Source organism: Scyliorhinus torazame, chromosome 1 (genome assembly GCF_047496885.1).
Source record: "Scyliorhinus torazame isolate Kashiwa2021f chromosome 1, sScyTor2.1, whole genome shotgun sequence".
NCBI lineage: Eukaryota > Metazoa > Chordata > Chondrichthyes > Carcharhiniformes > Scyliorhinidae > Scyliorhinus > Scyliorhinus torazame.
The window spans coordinates 250,170,526-250,196,099 of record NC_092707.1 but is presented as its reverse complement, the minus strand read 5'-3'; the positions used below and the strand labels follow the sequence as shown (position 1 = coordinate 250,196,099).

The 25,574-nt window shown below is 49.8% G+C and overlaps 1 protein-coding gene across 3 annotated transcripts in view; it reads left to right on the top strand.

Moving 5' to 3' along the window:
• The window catches only part of LOC140420597 (synapse differentiation-inducing gene protein 1-like), a 182,701-nt gene extending 159,481 nt beyond the window's left edge, over nt 1-23,220 (top strand). For all 3 annotated transcript variants that reach the window (XM_072504604.1, XM_072504609.1, XM_072504601.1), the window contains one exon: nt 18,999-23,220. In XM_072504604.1, the coding sequence (XP_072360705.1) occupies nt 18,999-19,157 (159 nt within the window). In that variant the 3' untranslated portion in view covers nt 19,158-23,220. The remainder of the gene's footprint in view (nt 1-18,998) is intronic.
• The last annotated feature ends 2,354 nt before the right edge of the window (nt 23,221-25,574 follow it).

Here is a 25,574-nt window from a genome sequence, read left to right as displayed (position 1 = left end):
ACCACATCATGAGAGATTTACATATATGCCTCACCACCTATCCAGGACACTGTGACTATTCAACACCTTTATTGCCCCTTTTTACAAATGAAGGCAATTTATTTGGTACAATTGCAGAGACTGGGGGCGCGGGATAACCACCATGTTGCGCCCAACCCAGATCTGGGTGCGCCGGCTAAATAGCGGGAAAGACCAGAATCAATTTGCTATCTAACCTCCCGAAGACAAGTTGCGGATCATGCCCAAATATGGCGAGCGTATCATTAACCCTCATTTGCGTTAATTTCCATCTCATTGGTGAGCTTGAAGCCAAATGCAACGGATTCCTGGGAATTAACCGGCTCGCCAGCGAGAGATCACGCGGGCGTTGTTTAGTACTCCTTTTTAATAATATGAAGCCGGTGCAGTGGCTGCTGAGGGGAACTGAGGAGGTGAGTAGCCATTTCCCTTTATGGCCATACAGCTCAAGGGCACTGGAGGTGTTGCCCTCGTGCTTGGGGGAGGGGGGACGAGGGGGGGGGGCACCTTTAGGGTGGTTCGGCTTGGTTGGACCCCTCAGGAGGGTTCAGCTTGGTCAGGGGTTTGAAGCGTTCCATATCGGGAGTCACCCCTGGGCCGGGGAGGGGTGGGGTGAGGGCTTTTCCATCCGTGAGGCCTTCAGACCACCTTCAGATATTGTGGAGACCCATAACAGGGGCAACTGCAGCTGCTGCCTGTTTGTCCTACCAAACACTTCCAGGACAGAGCCCTGTTCCTGGTTATACGCTGATGGTCACTTTAACTCTCTTTGACGATAAACAGCCTCTAGCTTCACAGCTGAAGGCTATTGCTAATAAGGAATTGGCCCTGTTGGTTGTGAGAGCTTCACAGAGTTCTTTCACTCTTCTGGCGTGCTCTGGGTCGGTGCAACTTTCCATTACTGCTGGGAGCTGCAAGAGGGGGAGAGAGAGTCAGACTGATCCAAATGCATCGGGGGCAGGGGATGGGGGGACAGAGGGTAGCAGGGGTAGGGATGCAGGCAGGCCCGCTGCAAAGATTAACCTGACAGAGGCTTCACATGTATCAGGTGTAACATTTTTTATTAGTGAACACTTCCATTTCCCCCAGCTACACATCGTGACCCCTGGCCCCAGTGCCACTCAGTGCTCCTCATTCTCCTTGATTTTATGTGGTCTAGTGCTCGATCTCAGTGTGTCCCCAGGATGCACAACAAAGGTGGAGGCAGCCGCTTCTTTTCACACCCTGTGGCCTTCGATGCCCTTGGTGGACGTCCGCTGCAGCGCCTGGAGCCAAAGAGCACCGGCTGACTTACCTTGAGATCCACCGATGTCAGGAGGGGTGGATGTGGACGAGCTGGAGACTGCCGTCGTCTCCTTGGTGGCAGGCCCCAGGTTGGCTTCTAGCATTTCCTCCTCCCTGACAGTGTTGGAGTGAGCTCCAAAGGCCTCTGCACCATCTGGCTCTGCTTCCCTGTTGTCTGCACCATGGTGGCGAAGCTCTTAGCAATGCTCCTCAGTGACTGGGCCATGTTCTGCAGTGCCCGGTAATGTCCACCTGCGTCTGGGACACGTCCCTCAGTGAGTCGGACTTGCTCTGCTGCTACCCGGCAATGTCCACCTGCGTCTGGGACACGTCCCTCAGTGAGTCGGACTTGCTCTGCTGCTACCCGGCAATGTCCACCTGCGTCTGGGACACGTCCCTCAGTGAGTCGGACTTGCTCTGCTGCTGCCCGGCAATGTCCACCTGCGTCTGGGACACGTCCCTCAGTGAGTCGGACTTGCTCTGCTGCTACCCGGCAATGTCCACCTGCGTCTGGGACACGTCCCTCAGTGAGTCGGACTTGCTCTGCTGCTACCCGGCAATGTCCACCTGCGTCTGGGACACGTCCCTCAGTGAGTCGGACTTGCTCTGCTGCTACCCGGCAATGTCCACCTGCGTCTGGGACACGTCCCTCAGTGAACGGGGCATGATGGCAAGGCCCTGAGCCATGGGCGTCATGGACTGAACCATGCCTTCGACACCGAAACTCAAGACACTGAATGCATGCTCCAGGCTGTCCACTGCGGTTGCCACCCTAGTCATGTTGACCTCGGTGCCACGCATTGTCGGCACCATCTCCTGTGCCTGTAGCATTTGGGACTCCTCCAATCGGCGATTCACTAGCTGGAATGTCACTGACATCCCCTCCTGAATCTCACGGCCGTGTCCTAGCATCTCCATCAGCTCTGGGAGAACCTTGTCCAGACACTCGGCATCTGGCTGGGATCCAGCTGAGCCCTGGGATCCAGCAGCCCTCCGGCTGCTGACTCACTTGGAGGTTCCTGCCTCCACCTGATGTGCATCAGTGACTGTGGGGTGCTCACCAGATAGTAACCCAGAAACCTGTCTACTAATGTTGCCCACCGAGGGTGTGTGTGGCTGCACTTTTGAAAGGTGGGGGTGATAGCTTGGAGGCCTTAATGGTGGTCTCCTCGAAGCTCTCCTCTGAGGTGGTCTCTTGGCTGGGTGGGGATGACTCCAGATGGACCAGCCCCATCAGATGGACATCCTGCGAGAGAATGGACACGTGGTCAATGAGAGGCAAGGATAATTTTGTCTGACATGTACAAATTTGAGACACGGCATCTCGCAACTGCAGTGCTGGCCAATCTCGCTGTCGTGGAGTGCCCCCTCCTCGGATCCGATTTCCAGGGCCCGTTCCTCATAGGAGGTGAGGACTTGGATCTCTGGTATTCCGCTTCCCTCTTGACCCTTTCCCGTTTATTATGGGCTATCTTTGCCTGCGGGGACAAAGAGATGGCTTTGTGAGCCTCACGCTTGATGCATCAGGGTGTCTATAGCAGGTGGCATGTGTGGGCACCGCAACTGGACATGAAGGGGTTGTGTTGGTGGGTACCAGTGGGTTCTGAGAAGCAAGCGGAAAGATCGGATCTGGGGAAGGGGCGAGGTGTCAGCCAGTATTTTGTGGGGAGGGTGGGGGCAGGGGGGGAGTGGCGGTTGGGAATTTGAAGGGTGGCAGATGGAACTGATGCTAGGAGAGAGATGGTAACTTACCCTTGCAGCTCGGTGAAGCTCGTTGGTCTCCTTCCGACATTGGATACTGTATTCCTGGTCATGCTGCCCGCACTGACAGCCGTTGCCACTGCCTCCCTGGCGGTATTGGTGGCCCTGCTTCTGGTCTCCGACCCTCTCAGGGGAACAGGATGCCCCGTCTCTCAATCACAGTGTCTCAAAGTCTTTCCAGGTTGACCTCCCCAAAGCGAGGAGCCGGTCTGGGCGCTGCCATGCTTGTGCGTTGACTGGGAGTGAGTAGTGAGGTAGCGAGATGCTGAAGTGCGAGACTGGCGAATCAGACAGCGAGAGCAGCAGTAATGGCGAGAAACTCGTGGGAGCTAATTTTCCACACTAAGTGCCAACGCAGCCGTCAAGAAACACCCTGCCAATTATGCCCAAAATGACACTTAGCAATGTTTCTGTTAAATCGCGTCCTGGGTGGGTTGATGTAACCAGATATCAAAGAACCTTGAGCAGAAATGGAGAAGCAAAATGACCAAACTAAAATGACCATCTGTTAATTCAGCCTTCCTTTAGGGCGACAGTCCAATTGATAGCCATCTGCTCACACAGGAAAATTTCATTTCCCTCAAAGTGCCAGTGGCACAAATTGCAAACTGAATGTTGTTCATTCTTCTCCCATTGGCCTCATAAATATCAGAGTGAGGGAAGAAACTCCTGTAACGGTTACCAGTGCCTCAGGGGTTGACTGTTGCTTCTGAGTCGGATTCCCCATCCCAGAGGCATGAGCACAGTTCCTAGGCCAACATTCCACTGAGAGAGTGCTGCACTGACAAAGGTGCTGTTTGTAAAAAGACATCTCAAAACCCATCTGCGCACTCTGGATGGATGGAAAAAAAACTCCGGCATCATGTTACAGAAAAGCGGGGCAGCCCTGGCCAACAATTGGGCGCGATTCTCCACTCCCACGTCGGTTGGGAGAATCGCCTGGGCCAGCAAAATTTCGGGGGACGCCGGTCCGACGCCCTCCCAAGCTGCGGGAATGGCCCGGTCGAGTTTCGCGGGCCGCAGGCCGGAGAATCGCCGGAGACACCCAAAATGGCGATTCTCCGGCACCCCCGCTATTCTGAGGCCCGAATGGGCCGAGCGGCCAGGCCAAAACGGCGGGTTCCCCCCGGTGCCGTCCACACCTGGTCGCTGCAGTCGTGGGCGGTGCGTGAATGCTGGGGGGGGGGGGGGGCTGTGGGGGAGGGGCGAGGGGGGATCCTGCACCGGCCTTTACCTGGAATGTGGGGTGGCCCGCGATCGGTGCCCACCGATCGTCGGGCTGTCCTCTCTGAAGGAGGACCTCCTTCCTTCTGCGGCCCCGCAAGATCCGTCCCCCATCTTCTTGCGGGACGGACTTAGAGAGGACGGCAACCACGCATGCGCGGATGACGTCCGTTATGCGGCGCCGGCCGCGTCATCTATGCGGCGCCGCTTTTACCCGGGCGACAAGGCCTGGCGCGTGTAGATGACGCGGCCCCGATCCTGGCCCATTGTCAGGGCCTGAATCGATCGGGATCGGGGCCGTTCCACGCCGTCGTGAATCTCGACGCGTTCACGACGGCGCGGCCACTTCGGCGCTGGAGTGGAGAATCCCGCCCATTATCCCTCAGCCAACATCAGTAAAGCAGATTAGATGCTCATTTTCCCGGTTGTTGTTTATGGAATCGTGTAGTGCACAACATGTTTGTTGTATTTATTGGCAACAATGACTCCACTTCATAAAGTGCTTAATTGGCTGTAAAGCACTTTCGAACAGCACGAGATGATGTACCATCAATTGACGACAGACGAAGAGTCGCGAGAAAAACTGTGGCTTTAATCAGCTTAAAGACACCTGCTGGCAGCTGGTCCCAGAATGAGGGCAGGGCTGGAGGTTGGCCACCTTTATACATGAGACCGAGGGGAGGAGCCACAGGTGGAGCCAGCAGGGACAAGCCCAGGCATGTAACATACAATACAAAACAATATAATACAATACAATGGTTTACCACATTCACCCCTGTTAAAAAAAAAAGAGTCCGACGGGGGTGAAATGGACGAGTTGAGTTATAGATCGAGTCAGTCGGGGGTTTTGACTTTCCGCTGTGACCGCCTCAGTCCCGGCTGTGGTGTGGACATTGGTGTCGGATGAGGTATTGAGGCTTGCATGTCCAGGAGCGTGTCATCTTCTGTGTCTTGTAGTAGATGAGTAGCAATGGGGGAAGACGATGTAGGGTCGGGGGTAGTGGTGATGGTCACTGGGGAACCTGCGGGTGCCAAATCCCTAGGGGAGACTGTGTCCTCCCACATGTCATGGTGTGCCATGTACGCATATTGGGGGTTAGCATGGCGGAGAAGGACCCTTTCGACCAGTGGATCCGACTTATGGCTCTTCGCATGCTTCCGGAGGAGGACGGGCCCTTGGACCGTCAGCCAGGACGGGAGCGAGACCCCTGAGATGGATTTCCTAGGGAAAACAAACATCCTCTCATGAGGGGTCACATTGGTGGCGGTACACAGGAGCGACCGGATGGAGTGGAGCGCATCTGGAAGGATCTCCTGCCAGCGGGAGACAGGGTGATGTCTAGACCATAGGGCAAGAAGGACGGCCTTCCAGACTGTCACCTTCTCCCTCTCCACCTGTTCATTACCCCGGGGGTTGTAGCTGGTAGTCCTGCTTGAGGCGATGCCCTTGCTAAGCAGGAACTGATGCAGCTCATCACTCATGAAAGTGGAACCCCGATCACTATGGATATAAGTGGGGAAACCGATCAAGGTGAAGAGACTGTGCAGGGCCTTGATGACTGTGGCAGAGGTCATGTCGGGGCACGGGATGGCGAAAGGGAAAAGTGAGTACTCATCAATGATGTTGAGGAAGTACACATTACGGTCAGTGGAGGGGAGGGGCCCTTTGAAATCGACGCTGAGGCACTTGAAGGGGCGGGAGGCCTTTACCAGGTGCTCTCTGTCTGGCCGATAGAAGTGCGGTTTGCACTCCGCGCAGACCTGGCAGTCCCTGGACATGGTCCTGACCTCCTCGATGGTGTAAGACAGGTTACGGGCCTTGATGAAGTGGAAGAACCAGGTGACCCCTGGGTGACAGAGGTGATTGTGCAGGGCCTGAAGTCGGTCTACTTGTGCGCTGGCACATGTACCGCGGGATAAGGCATGTGGGGGCTCATTGAACTTCCCAAGTCGATACAAGATAGCATAATTATAAGTGGAGAGTTCGATCCTCCACCTTAGGATCTTGTCATGTTTGATTTTGCTCCGCTGTGTGTTATTAAACATGAAGGCAACCGACCGTTGGTCGGTGAGGAGAGTGAATCGCCTGCCGGCCAGGTAATGCCTCCAATGTCGCACAGCTTCCACAATGGCTTGGGCTTCCTTTTCGACGGAGGAGTGTCGAATTTCAGAGCCCTGGAGGGTACGGGAGAAGAAAGCCACGGGCCTGCCCGCCTGGTTGAGGGTAGCGGCCAGAGCAAAGTCGGACGCATCGCTCTCCACCTGGAACGGAATGGACTCGTCCACAGTGTGCATCGCTGCTTTGGCAATATCTGCCTTGATGCGGTTGAAGGCCAGGTGGGCATCAGCCGTCAGGAGAAAAAGGGTGGATTTAATGAGTGGGTGGGCCTTGTCTGCATAATTGAGGACCCACTGGGCATAGAAGGAGAAGAACCCCAGGCATCTCTTCAGGGCCTTGGGGCAGTGGGGGAGGGGATTTTCCAGGAGGGGGCACATTCGGTCGGGGTCGGGACCTCGGACTCTGTTTTCCACAACGTAGCCAAGGATGGCTAGGCGGGTTGTGCGGAAAACACATTTCTCCTTATTGTAGGTGAGGTTAAGGAGCTTGGCGGTGTGGAGGAAATTTTGGATGTTGGCGTCATGGTCCTGCTGGTCATGGCTGCAGATGGTGACATTATCCAGATACGGGAACGTGGCCCGGTCCGTACTGGTCAACCATTCGGTCCATCTCCCATTGGAAGACCGAGACCCCATTGGTGACGCCGAAGGGGACCCCGAGGAAGTGGTAGAGGCGGCCATCTGCCTCGAAGGCAGTGTATTGGCGGTCCTCCGGGCGGATAGGGAGCTGGTGGTACGTGGACTTCAAGTCGATGATGGAGAAGAGTCGATACTGCGCAATCTGATTGACCATGTCAGATATGCGGGGAAGAGGGTACGCATCGAGCTGCGTGTACTGGTTGATCGTCTGACTGTAGTCGACGACCATCCGGTGTTTCTCCCCAGTCCTGACGACCACCACTTGGGCTCTCCAGGGGCTGGTACTAGCCTCAATGATCCCTTCCCGCAGGAGTCGCTGGACCTCCGACCTGATAAAGGCCTTGCCCCGGGCACTGTATCGTCTGCTCCTGATGGCGACGGGCTATCAGTCCGGGGTGAGGTTAGTGAAGAGCGGGGGTGGGGCGACTTTAAGGGGGGGCAGGGGTCCATCGAACTCCAGGGTAAGACTTTTGAGGTGGCACTGGAAGTCAAGACCTAGTAGCAAGGCAGCGCAGAGTTGTGGGAGAACGTAGAGTTTGAACCCTTTGAACTCAACGCCCCGTACTGTAAGGGTTGCAACACAGTACCCACGGACTTCCACGGAATGAGATTCGGAAGCCAGGAAGATTTTCTGGGTCACGGGTATGATTGGGAGGGAACATCGCCGTACCGTGTCTTGGTGAATAAAACTCTCTGTGCTCCCGGAGTCGAACAGGTAGGTCGTCTCGTGACTGTTGATCCGGACTGCCATCATGGATTTGGCAAGGTGATGAGGTTGAGACTGGTCGAGGATGATGGAGGCGATCTTCGGAAGGTGAGCGGGTCGATCGGATGATCAGGGGTTCTGGGAGGCGGCGGGGCGAATCAAAAATGACGGCCCCCGCGAGTCACACGTGGCGGGTGGCGTCGAAGATGGTGGCCAAGATGGCGGCCCCTACGGGTGGCGGGTGGCGTCCAAGATGGCGGCCCCCACGGGTCGCACATGGCAGGTGGCGTCGAAGACGGCAACAAAGATGGCAGCCCCCACGGGTCGCACGCGACGGGTGGTGTCGAAGATGGCGGCCCCCACAAGTTACACGCAGCACTGCTGGGCTTACAAACAGGTCGGGCCTGGCAGACTTTAGAGAAGTGGCCCTTCTTTCTGCACCTGTTGCAGATCGCGCTCCTCGCTGGGCAGCGTTGCCTGGGGTGCTTACCCTGGCCACAGAAGTAGCATTTTGGGCCTCCGGGATTGGCAGGTTGCTGCACGGCACAGGCTTGCGGCGCCCCCGGGTCGGGTGATGGCGCTGCCCACGACGTCCATGAGGGTGCCGCGTGGTCGGAGGTGTAGGCATCCAAGTTGCGGAAGGCCACTTCTAATGAGTCCGAAGTCCGTACTGTTTCTTGGAGGTCGAGTGTACCCCCTTCTAGTAGGCGCTGGCGGATGTAATTCGATTTTGTGCCTGCTACATAGGCGTCCCGGGTCAGCAGCTCTGTGTGCTCGGCAGCCGATACCGCCTTACAACTGCAGTTCCGGCCGAGTACCTGCAATGCGCGCAGAAAATCGGCTTGCGATTCTATGGGGCGCTGTCGCCTCGTGGCAAGGAGATGCCTAGAATACACCTCGTTGACTCCCTTAATATACTGTCCTTTCAACAGCGTTATCGCATCCTCGTACGAGTCAGCGTCCCTGATGATAAGGAATACTTGCGGGCTCACCCGGGAGTTGAGGATTCGCAGCTTGTGGGTCTCGACGACGGCGATCGCGGAGGACTCGACGTACGATATGAAGCAGCGTAGCCAGTGTTCAAACGTAATAGTGGCGTCGGCTGCTTGGGGGTCCAGCTCCAGAAGATCAGGTTTTACCGATGGATCCATCTGAACATTTTAAGCTGATTAAATTGATGTACCATCAATTGACGACAGACGAGGTGTTGGGAGAAAATCTGTGGCTTTAATCAGCTTAAAGACACCTGCTGGCAGCTGGTCCCAGAATGAGGGCAGGGCTGGAGGTTGGCCACCTTCATACATGAGCCTGAGGGGAGGAGCCACAGGCAGAGCCAGCAGGGACAAGCCCAGGCATGTAACATACAATAGTACAATACAATACAATATAATACGGTGGTTTATCACAACGAGGCCATGAATAGCACCGTATTGCCAACAACGTCCACATCCCAAGAATGAAGGACTCAAGTAGGTTTTCCGATTCCTGAAAGCCTCTGTTCGTGAAGTACTTTGGAAGTGTAATCATTGTTTTAAGATCGGAAAAGACAGCAAGCAACTTGTGGATTGTCCAACAACCAGCAATGAGCTAAAGACCAGATATTTTAGCCAAAACCACCAGCTCTTCAAATAATGTCTCAGGACCTTAAACATCCATCTGTGAGGGCAGATAGGGCCTCAGTTTTTCATAAGCAAAATACTACGGATGCTGGAATCTGAAACGAGTACAGAGGATGCTGGAGAAACTCAGTGGGTCTGGCAGCATCTGTAAGGAGAGAGAAACAGAGTTAACATTTCGAGTCCTTTTGGCCCTTCATCAGAACTGAAGAGAGGGTGAATGTGTTAGATATTAAAGTGCAGCTGTGAGAGATTGCAACAAAAAGTAGCAACTTTAGGAACAAAAGACAGGTGTCCTGGTATGGGGGTGTTGCATTGAGGCAATACATGCATCGCATATTTTTTGAAAAGGATTTTAAGATGGAGGGGAAATGCCACAGTCTCAGTTTAAAATCTCATTTGAAAGATAGCACACCCAATTGTGCAGCACTCTCTCTACTGGAGTGACAGCCTAGATTTTGTACAGTATTCTGGAATGGGATTTGAACCCGCGACTTTTGAATCAGAAGGAAAAGCTCTACCGCTAAACCACAGCTGATACCACTCGATATGAAGACATTAAGCATTCAGAGGATAAAATCTCACAGTTCCATTTATCTCACTGACTGTAACAAATTGAAGCCGATGCAAATTTGAAAATGTTCAATAAATTAATACAAGGTCAGCCACAGTTTCTCAATCAGGGAGACAAATTGAATGTCTTGGGAAAAGATCACAAGCGCTTAAATGTGTACTTCTTCATTATCTGTTGAATTGTTTTACATGACTGTTGCTTAGAAACCTATATGGTTGCTAAGAAACCCTTTCATGTTTCAATGTATCATCAGCAATGTATTGAACAATGGCTTGGCCATTTGTGATGGAATTGTAAAATTGAGTACTTAGTCCTCCGTTAGATATTAATATCTTGCGTGCAATCAGGATTATTAAAAGGAATAAATCATGTGGACAACTGCCAAATTATTCTCGTTTCTCTAAGTGCACAGCTCCCTGCGACAAATGGATAAAAGCCATTAAAAGTCTGCACCCTGCATGTTGTCACCACTGATATAAGTATCAGTAACTAGGCCTATGACAACATGGGCTCGCTTTCTCACTGCCGCTAATTATACCGTAACAACCTCAAAGTGGGGCCGACAGGCATACCATTCCTGTTAATACGGATGTTGTGGCTGGCTCCATTTAAAAGGGAGCCGACTGCTCACCTGGTTCAGGCAGTAGATCCCTTTTCACATGGAGGTCGGGCCCTGTGATGTAAATACAGACCCCGATGACCATCTATGGTCAGAACTAGTGGGAGGTGACACTGAGGAGGCTCTGACTAATTCCACGGATGACATAAGAACATAAGAACTAGGAGCAGCGGTAGGCCATCTGGCCCTTCGAGCCTGCTCTGCCATTTAATTAGATCATGGCTGATCTTTTGTGGACTCAGCCCCACTTTCCCGCCCGAACGCCATAACCCTTTATTCCTTATTCTTCAAAAAACTATCTATCTTTACCTTGAAAACATTTCATGAAGGAGCCTCAACTGCTTCCCTGGGCAGGGAATTCCAGAGATTCACAACCCTTTGGGTGAAGAAGTTCCTCCTAAATTCAGTCCTAAATCTACTTTCTCTTATTTTGAGGCTATGCCCCCTAGTTCTGCTTTCACCCGCCAGTGGAAACAACCTGCCCGCATCTATCCTATCTATTCCCGTCATAATTTTATATGTTTCTATAAAATCCCCCCGCATCCTTCTAAATTCCAACGAGTACAGTCTTAGTCTGCTCAATCTCTCCTTGTAATCCAACCCGCTCAGCTCTGGCATTAACCTCGTGAATCTCCTCTGCACACCCTCTAGCGCCAGTATGTCCTTTCTCAGGTAAGGAGACCAAAACTGAACACAATACTCCAGGTGTGGCCTCACTAACACCTTATACAATTGCAGCACAACCGTCCTAGTCGTAAACTCCATCCCTCTAGCAATGGAGGACAAAACTCCATTCGCCTTTTTAATCAACTGTTGCACCTGTAAACCAGCTTTTTGCGACTCATGCACTAGAACACCCAGGTCCCTCTGCACAGCAGCATGATTTAATACTTTATCATTTAAATAACAATCCCTTTTGCTGTTATTCCTACCAAAATGGATAACCTCACATTTGTCAACATTGTATTCCATCTGCCAGACCCTAGCCCATTCACTTAAACTATCCAAATCCCTCTGCAGACTTCCAGTATCCTCTGCACTTTTTGCTTTACCACTCATCTTAATATCGTCTGCAAACGTGGACACATTGCACTTGGTCCCCAACTCCAAATCATCTATGTAAATTGTGAACAATTGTGGGCCCAACACTGATCCCTGAGGGACACCACTAGCTACTGATTGCCAAGCAGGGAAACACCGCACTGGTAATGGCCTCAAAAAATTCCACTAAATTAGTTAGGCACAACCTGCCCTTTATGAACCCATGCTGCGTCAGTCCAATGGGACAATTTCCATCCAGATGCCTCGTTATTTCTTCCTTGATGATAGATTCCAGCATCTTCCCTACTACCGCAGTTAAGCTAACGGTCCTATAATTACCCGCTTTCTGCCTACCTCCTTTTTTAAACAGTGGTATCACGCTTGCTAATTTCCAATCCGCCGGGACCACCCCAGAGTCTAGTGAATTTTGGTAAATTATCACTTTCCCGAGCCATCTCCTTTAGTACCCTAGGATGCATTCCATCAGGGCCAGGAGACTTGTCTACATTTAGCTCCATTAGCTTGCCCATCACTACCTCCTTAGTGAGAACAATCGTCTCAAGGTCCTCACCTGTCATAGCCTCATTTCCATCAGTCACTGGCATGTTATTTGTGTTTTCCACTGTGAAAACCGACCCAAAAACCTGTTCAGTTCCTCAGCCATTTCCTCATCTCCCATTATTAAATCTTCCTTCTCATCCTCTAAAGGACCAATGTTTACCTTAGCCACTCTTTTTTGTTTTATATATGACGGAGGAGAAGAGGCCATCTGAATTGTAGTTATTTGTGTGCACCCCTATGTCCACAAAGTTACTCTGGGCCACAGCAATGCCAAGATCCCCACCTCCCCTAGATTGTACTTTGCCCCAACCCAATCTTGAGGCCTCAATCCTGTGAGCTGTACCAGATTGCCTGTCTTATACTTTACGCCGCAACCATCCACAGGAGCAGTTTAACCCTTGATCCTTTATTTCAGTAGTCAGCTAACAGGTCCAGTAAGATGTGGAGATGCTGGCACTGGACAGGGGTCGGCGCAGTAAGAAGTCTCGCAAACACCAGGTTAAAGTCCAACAGGTTTACTTGAAATCACAAGCTTTCAGAACGCTGCTCCTTCATCAGGTGAAGTCTCATAAACTTAGGGGGCGGGATTCTCCAATAATGGGGCTATGTCCCCACTCCAGCGTGAAAACGCGGGCGAATCACTCTGGACTTTCCTGAAGAAAGTCCAGAGTGATTCTCCGACCTGCAGGGGGCTAGCAGGGCCCCGGAGTGCTCCTTGCAGCTACGGGCTGCCGATACGGGGCCCTGTACCCTGTACATCCGGTTGGGCGTCCGCGCATGCTCATGGCGGCGGCCTGTGTCGGCCTCCCCGCGCGGCATGGCGGACCCACACCGTGCACAGGCACTAGAACGATAGCCCACCCCCCCCCCCCCCCCCGAGATCGCGCGTGCTCGCGGATCGGTGGCCCCCGATCAATAGCCTGGCCATCTGTGAGGCCCCCCCCCCCCCCCCCGGCGAAGGGTTCCCCCGCCCCCCACCAGGGCGACGGCGGACTCCGAGTTCCCGATGGGTGAGACCATGAGAGACCCACGTCGTTGGGAACTCAGCCAGTTACACTTGGTGAATCGCCGCGGGGGGCTCTCTCAATGGCCCCCTACCTGCGCCGCGTGTGCGATTCGCGGCGATTCTCCCGGGACCGGAGAATCGCGGGAGCCACATCGTGCCGGATTCCGGCGTCAACGCCCATTCTCCGTCCCTGCGCCGATCCCGATATTGGCGCGGAGAATCCAGTCCCCGGTGTTCCAAAGGGTTTTACAGAGACTGAAGCACTTTAAAGAGTAGTTACTGTTGTGGTGCGGGCAAAGTGGCAGCCAATTTGGATCAAGAATATATATTGATCAGGACATCTCTACGAAATAGTGGGATTTTGTTAAGATTCTTCAATGGGATGTGAGTGCCACTGGCAAGGCAGCATTTATTGCCCATCCCTAATTGCCCTTAAGAAGGTAGTAGTGGGCTGCCCCCTTGAATTGCTGCAGCTCATCTGGTGTGGGCACACCAAAGTGCTGTTAGGGAGGGAGTTCCAGGATTCTGACCCAATGACAGCTGGCGATATAGTTGCAAGGCAGCATGGTATGCAGTGGAGCCTTTCCATGTGCCTGCTGCCCTTGTTTTTCTAGGTGGTAGAGGCCACGGGTTTGGAAGGTGCTGTTGAAGCATCCCTGCTTAGTGAATTGCTGCAGTGCATCTTGCAAATGGTACACGCTGCTGTCACTGTGCGCTGGGGGTGGAGGGAGTGAATATTCAAGGTGGTGGATGGGGTGCCGATTAAGCGGGCTGCTTTGTCCTGAATCTTCGCTCTGGGATCTTTACCTGAGGGGTCAGACAGGACAGGTTTATTATTCAAAAGGACGAAAGTCCAATCAGTGCTCTCTATCATGTCCACTTTCCATTTAACCTAACATGCAAAGACACTATCTAACCAGCTGTGTAAGCGCAAATTGCCTTGGCCTGCTGAGGAAATGTTGCAAGGCGAACGCATGATTAACATTTTGATTCCAGCCAACGGATGCAGAAAGTGAATTGAACAGACGCCCACCTGACAGAGACAAATGTGAATCAATAGAGAAACGAGCCCTTCACACTATCTCACCAACCTTGGATTATGCTGAATCTCTGCTTGAATTCAATCTTCCTCAGCGATTTGTGTGACCCCCAAACAGTCGCGCGTGAAGTATTTCTGGAATTTGCAATGACCTCCTGACAATTAAATAGAGCAGCTGGTTGCAGCAGTGTGTTGCGGAAGAGATGGTGGAGTGGGTTAATCCAATGGCTCATTAAAAGAATGATTTGGTAGTTTTGTTCATCACTTACTCGACACAAAGAAAATTGTTGTGTATCATGCATCACTTTTGTGTATATTTTGGCTTTCCATTTTCTACCATAACACGACCTTGTCCTTACGGTGCTTTGGTGTAGAATTATGCAGGTCAGAATCGGGATGCAATGTGTTCTTTTTATGGTTATAGAACAGGTACAACGCAGCCCAATTTCAGGCCCAAGGAGCCGTGAAAAACGGCTGACTCATCAGTGGGTCGGCCCACTTTTCAGGCCTTAGAACTCGTATGTGCAGAATTGCAGGACCCAAGGATTTCTTCAGACCCCGTTTGCTAATTTAGTCGGCTGAGGCTTCACCCTGGTTTCCTCAGCGACCACTGCCAATGAAATTATTCTTTCAAAATCATTCCCGTGGAGCTCCTCCTGCCTTTTGTAACATTCCTTATCATGGTCAGCATATCCCCCTAACACTAATGCACCCCCCCAACCCCCGCTATGGGTTCATCACCACCCAGGATGGTGAGGGCTTGCATTTCTCAGTGGGAGCGAGCCCTCTTCGATTTGTAAGGTGCAGCAGGTAGACTGAAAAGGGTTCCAGGCAGGAAAGGGTTCAGCACTGCAGCTTCATTGCTGCTGTGCAGCTATTTCTGTAACATTCCTTAGGCCATAAATATGACTTATTTACGTTTGAGGCAGCTGCAGAGAGCGTGCATGAATAATTAAAACCTGTCGCTTCTGCACATTACCAGCTGGAGAAGAGAGGGAGAGAGAGACTCCCCCATTTCCACGGCACCGTTCACAACATTGGGATGCCCCAGAGCACTTTACAGTCAGTTACATAATTTTTGAAGCACAGCCACTGTTTTTGACACGGGGAACACGCCAGCCAGCTTTCACACGACAAGATCCCACAAACAACAAAATAGTGACAGCCACATGATCTGTTTTGGTGATGCTAGTTCAAGGATAAATACCAATTGGGGCGCTGGGGAGAATATCCTTCCTCCTCTTGGGAATATGGCTCCAGGGGATCTTTCGCCATCAACCTGAGAGGACGGATGGAGCTTCTGATTTAGCCTCTTGTTCAAAAGATAGCACGTCTGACGGTAACAACATCCTGACTCATGTCCAAGACAGCAATGCATGTGCGGGCTCAGCAAGAAGAGCAAATGAAATGAAGTCAGGCTGATGCAGTTGACAGGTTTCATGCAGGGTACATTTCAATTGGATGCTCCAATTCTGTGAAGAATCACAGAGGGAAGTAGAATTCTGAGAAAACTTTCCTGGTTGGCTCTCTACATTCAGTCCAGGGATCTGCGAAGTTGACAAGAGAGAATTATTTTCAATAATGGGTCCTTGCCTGTTTCCCTCTCCTGTGATTCTGAAGTGTCTTTCTGCTTTCTGGTCGAATTCGTTCTTCTTTGTACCAAAGGAGAAATATGAATATAAGATAGTCAGTAAAGAAAAACCTATCCAGAGAATGGTTCGTATTTTTTTTTGCTTTCATGGGATAAGGGTTTCTCGTCCCTAATTGCCCTCGGACTGAGTGGCTTGCTCAGCCATTTCAGAGTCACCCACCTTGCTGTGGATCTGGAATGACATGTTGGCCAGATTGGGTAAGCATGGCAGATTTCCTTCCCTCAAGGGCATTAGTGAACCAGATGGATTTTAGGAACAACTGATGATAACTCTCATGGTCACCATTACTGAGACCAGCTTTCAGTTCCAGGTTTATTAACTGAATCTAAATTCCACCAGTTGCCATGGTGTGATTTCAACCCATGTCCTCAGAGCAACAGTCTGGACCATTAAATCGAGTGACATTACACCTATGTCACCATCATGCCCCTACCACACGGAGTGATTGAGGTAACTGATATAGATGTTATTAAGGGGAAGCTAAATGTTATGAGGGGAAGGATATGTTGATAAAGGGGATGAAGTTAGATGGGTGGAGGCTTGTGTAGAATGTAAACACTGGCATAGATCTGTTGGGCCAAATGGCCTGTCCATTTGCTGCAGGAGTCTTACAGTTGGTGACCTTTAGTTTGCTGTTCCCTGAATGGGAAGAATTTCATTTAAAGGTGGGTAGAGAAAATTGCAAAGCAAAATTATCTTTCAGCTTCTATACTGTTGAGTTCACTTCCACATTGTCTCATATCTGAATCACTATGGCCTAGATTTTCCTGAGAATCTGTCATCATTGCCTATAACAATACTGAAGTGCAAGAGTAAGATCCAGATTGCATTATGGGTCTCATTTTAAATTATTAAAGGAATATATATCTATCTATATATGTAAACGTTTTGTGGCAGAGTTATATAACCTTTGCTGTATCTCTTCAAACAAATCATTTCACATTTCAGAACAGAGGACCATTATCCTGTCAACTAACCAGATAATCAAGACCTTGTTAAAACAGATCCCAAATAGCATTGCCTCTTCAACCAATTACATTGGTGGCACAGTTATGAGCACAGCTCCCTCACAGCTCTAGAGACCCGGGTTCAATTCCGGCCTTGGGTGACTGGGTGGAGTTTGCACGTTCTCCCCGTCTCTGTGGGTTTTCTCCGGGTGCTCCGGTTTCCTCCCACAGTCTAAGGATGTGCGGGTTAGGTGGATTGGCCATGCTAAATTGCCTCTTAATGTACAAAGATGTGCCGGTTAGGTGGGGTTATGGCGATAGGATGGGGAAGTGGGCCTGGGTAAGGTGCTCTTTCAGAAGGTTGGTGCAGACTCGATAAGCCAAATGACCTCCTTCTGCGCTGCAGGAATTCTATAGTTCTACATCCCCAAGAACTTTGTCCATCTATCAATTAGATCCAGAATCCAATTAGCTCCCAAAAACTATGGAATAAAGACCCATGCCTGATTGGTTCCACCACCTTCCATGACTGGACCCTCGTTTCAGACTGGTCCCCAATCACATGCACCAGTTATCAGAATCTTCCCATCCTGACCCTCAGCACTCTGCTCGCAGCCTCCAATTCCAACTGCAGCGCTGTTCCCCTCACCACATCACCAGCCAATTAGGATCATAGGGAATAGGAGCAGGAGCAGGTCATTCACCTCATCAAGCCGACTCCACCGTTCAATAAGATTATGACTGATTTGATTGTGGCACTAACTCCACTTTCTTGCCTGCCTGCCCCCCCCCCCCCTCCCCCCACCTCACAGACCTCCCACCCCCATAACCCTCAAACTTACCCTGGAATATATTCAATACCCCAGCCGCCACTGTTCCACTGGAAGAGAATTGCAAAGGCTATTGACCCACTGAGATGAAAGTATCCTTAAATGAGAGACCCCTTAGTTTTAATCTGTGGCCCCTAGTTCTAGATACCCCCACAGGAGAAAACATCCTCTCAGCATCGACTCCCCATCAAGCCCCCACATATTCTTGTACCTTTCTATAAGATCCCCTCTCAATTTTCTAATCACTGATGTGGATAGGCCGAAATAGGGAAGGCCATTCAGGACATCGCTTTTCACCCAACTGGAATGGCCTAGAGTTCTGAAATGATTTGAGAGATTTTACCTCAGCCTCCTCTCCATGAAAGTCCCCTCCAAGGTTTGAACAATCTGTGATAAAATATTCCTTTGCCTGTTTTGAAATCATCTTTAGTTCCACCTGTGACATGTTTCCAGTTTAATTCAAATTCCCAGCTTATTGACAATTTGCATGGCGGCACCCTACAGGGGCCCAGCGCGGAGGATTATAGCCCCCCCCCCCCCCGGAATGAGCACCCTCGCCGATTGGTAGCCACCGATCGCGGGCCTAGCCACCGTGGAGGCCTCCACCGGAGTCGGATCCTCCCACCCCCCCACCAGGACGGCCCCCGCAACCAAAACGGCAAGGTCCCGCCGGGTGGGACCATATGTGAACCACGCCGGCGGGACTCGGCAGGCACTCGGCCCATCGAGCACGGAGAATTGCTGCGGGGGGCGCTTTCAACGGCCCCCGACCGGCGCCGCGGCAATCGCGCACACGCGCGACTGGCGGCGATTCTCTGGTCGCCGGAGAATCGCGTGCCGGCGTGGGAGCCTATTTTGGGTGATTCTCCGCCCCCGCGGCAAGCATGATTTCGGCGCAGAGGGTCAGTGAATCCCACCCAACACCTCCAACAAGGCAACACTCCCTCAGTCCTGCACTGAGGTGTCTGCCCAGATTATGTGCCGAAGTCTGTTAAGTGGGACTTGAACCCACAACCTTCTGACACAAAAATAGGATTGCTGGGAACAGACCACATGCACTTTCTCCAGGCCTGCTCTCAGTTCTTAATGCTATCATGAGGTGCCTGGCCACGCTTCTGAAAAGTTACCGGAAGTATTCCATTCTTCAGCACCAACATGTTTTACCATGAGGAGTGCAATACTCACAATCTAAAGGCTTTATAAACAGCAGTATATTTATAAATATTATGATGCAATACTATTTTTATAGAAGATATTGATGAAGAGCTATGGTTAAAGAGACATTTTCATCATTGGATAACGGATGAAAATTGTACCATTCCTCACTGTTGAAGACCATTTATTTTTATTTGTTCCTCTCTAGACCAACAAGGGTGTGGCGAAAGGGGATTACCACCATGCAAGCTCAAGCTCCAGACGGGCCCTGTTCCTGGCTGTGCTCTCCATCACCATTGGAACTGGCATTTACGTGGGTGTTGCCGTGGCACTGATAGCCTACCTGTCCAAGAACAACCATTTGTAGGACTCCATGGCCTATGTGGACGCACACGCGCTTCTTGGATCGTGACGTTTTGAGCCGCGCAAGCAAAGTCCCAAAATCAGAAGGCGCGCTGGTCACCTTCAACACGGCAAATGGAACATTTGATTAAAATGAAAACATCGTCAGCATTCATTATGCCAGTCAATCACATCGATGTACAGTATTAGGACTGAAGACCAAATGCTTCTCAAACATAACCGGACTCGAACTGGTAATTCAGTCAGCCGAACGAGGAGGAATGTAAGGTTGAGGTAGCTTCTCAGAAGTGTGTTACAGCAATGACAATAATGTAGAAAATATTTTCAAGTAGTCCTCATAGCAAAACTTATTGTAGCTTTGAAAATAATTTGCGAAGATGAGGTTTTTCAAGGTATCTATGTGTTTCTTTCTCTCTCCGTCTGTTGATCTCCTCACAGGCCTGCTCCAGGGCCTCTGGGGAACAGCCTGCTGAAAACTGGTCACCACACTAACCCCTCCAGTTCTCCTCTGCCCTGCCTCACTGAATCTCTATAGACAGGTACCTGGCTTCCCAGGAGTACTTGCACACTCCTTGCCAGGGTGAGTCCCTCATCGACACCTTTTCAAATGGCACTTCCCACCTCCAGCCACTGGTTTCTCCTGAGTAAGCTGACCGGTCACATTTGGAGGGAGGCTGCACTTGGTTGAAACATCCACCGAGAGAAAGGTTCTCACTCTTGGCGGGCCACTTGATGACCGTCGACTGGAGACGTAGGGGTTATGTCATCAGGTGAGGACAACGCTAGGCTCAGTGATTCAGTTAAGATCAGTCAAGTCTGCGACCAAATATGCAGACTCTCGCCCAGAGAACAAGTGAGTTGTGAGTCTGTGAACTTCATCGTCAGACATTCTGCACCTTGATGCCTGTCATGATCAAATAGCTCGCTATTACTCAGGGTCGAAGCACCCATCTGCATAATGGCTCCAGACCTCAATATCACCTTGTTCGAAACATAGACAAAAGAGTTGAATTCAGAGTGATTGTCCTTTACGTTGAGGTAGCATTTGACTGTGTGTGACATCAAGGAGCCCAAGCAATATTGAAATCAATGGGAATCAGGAGGGGGAGCCCTCCACTGGTTGGAGTCAGACCTAACACAATAGAAGATGGTTGTTGCTGTTGGAGGTCAATCATTTCAGTCCCAGTACATCGCGGCAGGGGTTCCTCAGGGTCATGCCCTAGGCCAAAACATCTTCAGCTGCTTCACCAGTGACCTTCCATATTTCATAAGCTCAGAGTTAGGGATGTTTGCTGATGAATGCACAGTATTCATTTTCATTCATAACTTCTCAAATAATAAAACAGCCCAGGTCTGCACACAGCAAGACCTGATTACATTCAAGTTTGAACTGACCGGGGACAAGTAACATGAATCCCCCATGCTCAACATTCTGCCATTTTATCACCTCTTTAACAAAAAGAGAATATTGTTTGACTAAATCCAACAGTTAAATGTTGAATCCATTTCCTTTCAGAAGACTCGACAACAAATAGGAACAATCTTAAAATCCAAGAGCCAAGATATTCAGGACTGAAATCAGGAAACATGTTCTCACATAGAGAGTAATAGAAATACAAAACTTACTCACCAAAAGGCCCTTGATGTTGGGGTTCAATTGGAGCTTTCAGAGCTGAAATCAGCATGCTTTTGTTATGGAAGAGTATTAAGGGATATGAAGCAAAGTTGGGCAAATGGAGTTAAGGTACAGATCAGTCATGAATGGTGGAGCAGGCTTAAAGGGCCGAATGGCCTCTTCCTGTTACGATGCAATCCTTGTGTATATTGATTCAAAAACATAATTGAAACAGAAATTAGATAACCTTTGTTTTATCCCAACATTGTAACTCGTGCCATGGGCTTAAATACATCGTTATCTCTCAAATCGAACAGCTTTCATCTTCTCTGAAGCATTGTCATTGAGTACGGAGATGAATCTGACATCATTACAGTCATACAGCCTAATTCTTCTTCACAAAGTAGTTTAATGCTCTCCAACTGTGCCTGCAAGTTGAAACTGGGCAAGGTTCGATAGTCAATTGTTTCTTACGAGTGATTAAGCAAAATCAGCAGAACTGAACGCTTGCTCCCTCAAAGGACTTGTAGCAGTTGATCGTCCTCTCAATTCAAACTGCCAATTAGTTGCTACATTTTGTACAACCTTCCTTTCTTCATTTTACTTACCCCATCTCTGGATCTGTAAGATTTAATCACCTGCTAATGGTCGCATTCCAAGCATTGTTTGGCATCTTTGAATTTGTCTATATATGTGTTTCTGGAACATACCTCTTCATTCACCTGAGGAAGGAGCAGCGCTCCGAAAGCTAGTGACATCGAAACAAACCTGTTGGACTTTAACCTGGTGTTGTAAGACTTCGTACTGTGCTCACCCCAGTCCAACGCCGGCATCTCCACATCATTTTACTTAACCCTTGTTCCCATTCCCCTTCATCTAAATTCTGTTCTATTCCTTGATCTATCCCACTTTCATTCCTTTTTTTTCACCAAGCTAAAGTTTGGTTTAGTGAAGGTCAGGAGGCAATGGGTTCAAGTCCCACTCCAGTGACTTGAGCACATAGTCCAGGTTGACACTTCTGGTACATTACTGAGGGACTGCTACACTGTTGGGGGTGTCATCCTTTAGTTGAGAAGTTAAACTGAGATCCTTTCTACCCTGCCAGATGGATGTAAAAGATTCAATGGGACTATTTTAAAGAAGAACAGGTGTTCTGGCCAATATTTATCCCTCAACCAAGTGGATTAACTCAAAGCAGATAATTCTATCATTATGATGACTCCCACTTCTCCATTTTGGCTTTGACAAAGGATGCATATTCCTTCGTTTGGATTCTTGAGATGATTAATGTTTCAGCGATTAAGTATTTCAAAAGAGATTTCAAGGTCCATTGTCCGAACAGAGTTGGAGTCTTTGCTCGCCCCGTTGCTTAAGAATGTAAATTGCCTTTGTGTAATTCCCTTGGAAGTCGTCGTCTACAGCTCACCGATTTATTAGTGCGTCTTCGGAGGTAACGAGGAGCTTCTCTGAATGTCAGAAAGTTCCTTTTGTTTGAATCACAGTCAGTCATGTCTTCTGTCATTTTAACGTCTTTGTCCAGTTTTTAAAAATTTATAAATTATCCACAATCTGTATTTTATGAAAATATGGAGTGAGGTCTTAGCTCCTTGACACGAATATCCAGCAAAACTGATCAGGAAGGGAAATGACAACCCATTGTCATTGGATAAATTGATACTTTACCATGGCTTCTGATCAGAATTGTATGCAATCATGTGGTCAATGATGACATGCTGACACCTGGCCACTAATAACACCCACAGAAAAGTCCCTGAACTTTAATTGGGGTTTAAGAGTGTGGATTACCAAGCCTCACTCTCACTTACAGCTGTACAAATGTACGTCAACATGGCTGATTTACAATGAAGTCCTGCTGGCTCATCCGAGAATTCCACCAGTGTCAACAACACAGTCAAAAGAATTCCATCAATTCTAGCAGAGGATGCTATCTGTGTTATCGAGGGATTGAAATGTTTTTTCTTTGCTGGATGTTTATGCAGCTAATCACACCTACTCAACATGAAATCTGGTTAAACCAGGCTTAGAACAATTTACACGAAGCATGTAGAAATGTCCATAAAAGTGTACCTTAAAAACAAATTGATTTGACAGTGCTGATTCAGTCACTTAACACATTCCTGAAAGTTAAGCATGCAGAAGGTAAAAAAGGTAATTGTATGTTATTTCAAATTTTACAGTAAATGAATGCCCTATTGTTAACAGAATGGTTTAAGTTCTATTTGCATGTAAAATTGGATGTATTAATCAGAACACAGGAGATCACAGGAGTGGTGCATTACCGATTTATGTATATATATATGGAGCTACAACAGAGCCTTTGGCTTTTTTATTGTATATATATTTCTGACTATTCCTGGATGGATTTTCGCTTCAAAGCTCAAAGTAAAACTTATATATTTTGTTTTCATTGGAATTAAATTTTAACCTAGCAGTGAGAGACTGCAGCTGGTATCCATTTACGCTGTTGGACTAGCTAGCCAATGAGAGATTGTGATTGGTGTCCATCAAACCCATTGGATTAAATGGTTCTCGGGACATTGTGACCAGTGGCTATAAAACATATTGGGCGAGATAGCCCCGGAAGATTGTGGCTAGTGTGCCTAACCACCATCACTGCCCCCCACCCACCCCCTCTCCTTCCCTGCCCACCTTGGATCAAGTGAAGAATGTTCTGACAAAGGTTGATGAAAACAAGCCATAAGTACTGTTGGGGCTCGGTGTCGTTGATTAGGACAGACAACAGGGTACTTTGCTTTACTGATGATCTATAATGAAAAGAAATGTAACTTTTAAAAATTAAACAATCCTCCACAAATTTAATTGCTCTATTCAATAACTTCAACTAATCATACATCTCAGTCCTAATATTGCCCTGATCCTGACAGTTTTGCAAGGTAATGTTGATCATGACACTTATGATTTATTTGTCATAAACACCTACACTTAATACATATTGAGCTATAAATCAAGTCCATTGGTTCTTCATCTTTTTCTTTCCCTGGCTTACTCCTCGTTGCTGGCCTCGAACAGGTTTTGGAACAGGCCGACGAACTGCCCCAAGTATCCAGGAAGCCTTCCTCTGACCCTCGGATGGCGTACTTAATCTTCTCCAGGTGGAGAAATTCCGAGAGGTCAGCGAGCCAGTCTGCAGCTTTGGGTGGTGCTGCCGATCGCCAGCCGAGCAGGATTTTCCGGTTTGCGATTAGGGAAGCGAAAGAATGGGCGTTGGCCCCCTTCCCCATGTGTATCTCTGGCTGCTCCAATACCCCGAAGATTGTCACTATTGGGCATGGCTTCACCCTCACCGCCACAACCTTGGACATTGCCTCGGAGAAGGCTGCCCAGAACCCAGCAAGCTTGGGGCAAGCCCAAAACATGTGGGTGTGGTTGGCCGGGCCCCTCTGGCACCGCTCACATTTGTCCTCCACCTGCGGGAAGAACCTGCTCATTCGGGTTCTGGTCAGGTGCGCTCTGTGCACCACTTTGACCTGCATTAGGCTTAGCCTTGCGCAGGAGGAGGTGGAGCTCACCCTGCTCAGTGCTTCGCTCCAGAGTTCCTATCCTACCTCTGTCCCCAGTTCGTCCTCCCATTTTTGTCTGGTCCCATCCAGTGGAGTCCGGGCTCTGTCCTGTAGCTGTCCGTATATTTTCCCACATAGCCCCCCCTTCTCGCTGCTTGTGCCTATCAGGTCCTCCAGTAGTGTGCTTTCTGGGGCCCCGGGGTACCTGACTGTCTCTTTGCGGAGGAAGTGCTTTATTTGAAGGTGTCTCAATTTCTGTCCTCTTGCTAGCTCCACTTCCTCGTCAGTTCGTCCGGGGTCGCCAGTCTGCACCCTATGTAGAAGTCCCCGATGGTCAGTGTGCCCCCGTCCCGCCTCCATCTTTTGAAGCTGGTATCTAGCATGGCTGGGGTGAATCTGATTGCCGCAGATGGGGGCCATTAGGGCCATTTTGGTTATCCCGAAGGGCTGTCTCAGCTGGGCCCACGTTCTCAGCGTGGCCGCTACCACTGGGCCCGTGTACCTTGTTGAGGAGGACGAGAGTGCTGCTGTGGCCAGGGCCAGGAGGGTTGATCCTTCACAGGATGCCTCCTCCATTTGTACCCAATCTGGTTTGGGTTCTTGTACCCATCCCCTCACTCTTTCTGCCGTTGCTGCCCAGTGGTAGTATTGTAGGTTCGGTAGAGCCAGGCCCCCTCTGACTTTCCCTCTTTGCAGTGTCGGTTTGGGAATTCTCGGGTTCTTGCCCCTCCCCGACACAAACGCTATGATTACCCTGTCTATGTTTTGGAAAAAGGCCTTGGGGATGAGGATCGGAATGGATCTATACAGGAAGAGGAACCTTGGCAGTACGTTCATCTTGATCGTTTGCACTCTTCCCGCCAGGGAGAGTGGGACTGAGCCCCACCGTTGAAGGTCTTTTCTTACTTCCTCCACCAGGCTGGTCAGGTTCCACTTGTGGATCTGTGTCCAGTCTCTGGCTATTTGGATCCCCAGGTAACGGAATCTGTTATAGAACATAGACAAATACAGCACAGAACTGGCCCTTCGGCCCACGATGTTGTGCCAAACCTTTGTCCTAGATTAATCAAAGATTATCATTGAATTTCCAGTGCAGAAGGAGGCCATTGGGCCCATTGAGTCTGCACCGGCTCTTGGAAAGAGCACCCTACCCAAGGTCAACACCTCCACCCAACACTAAGAGCAATTTTGGACACTAAGGGCAATTTATCATGGCCAATCCACCTAACCTGCACATCTTTGGACTGTGGGAGGAAACCGGAGC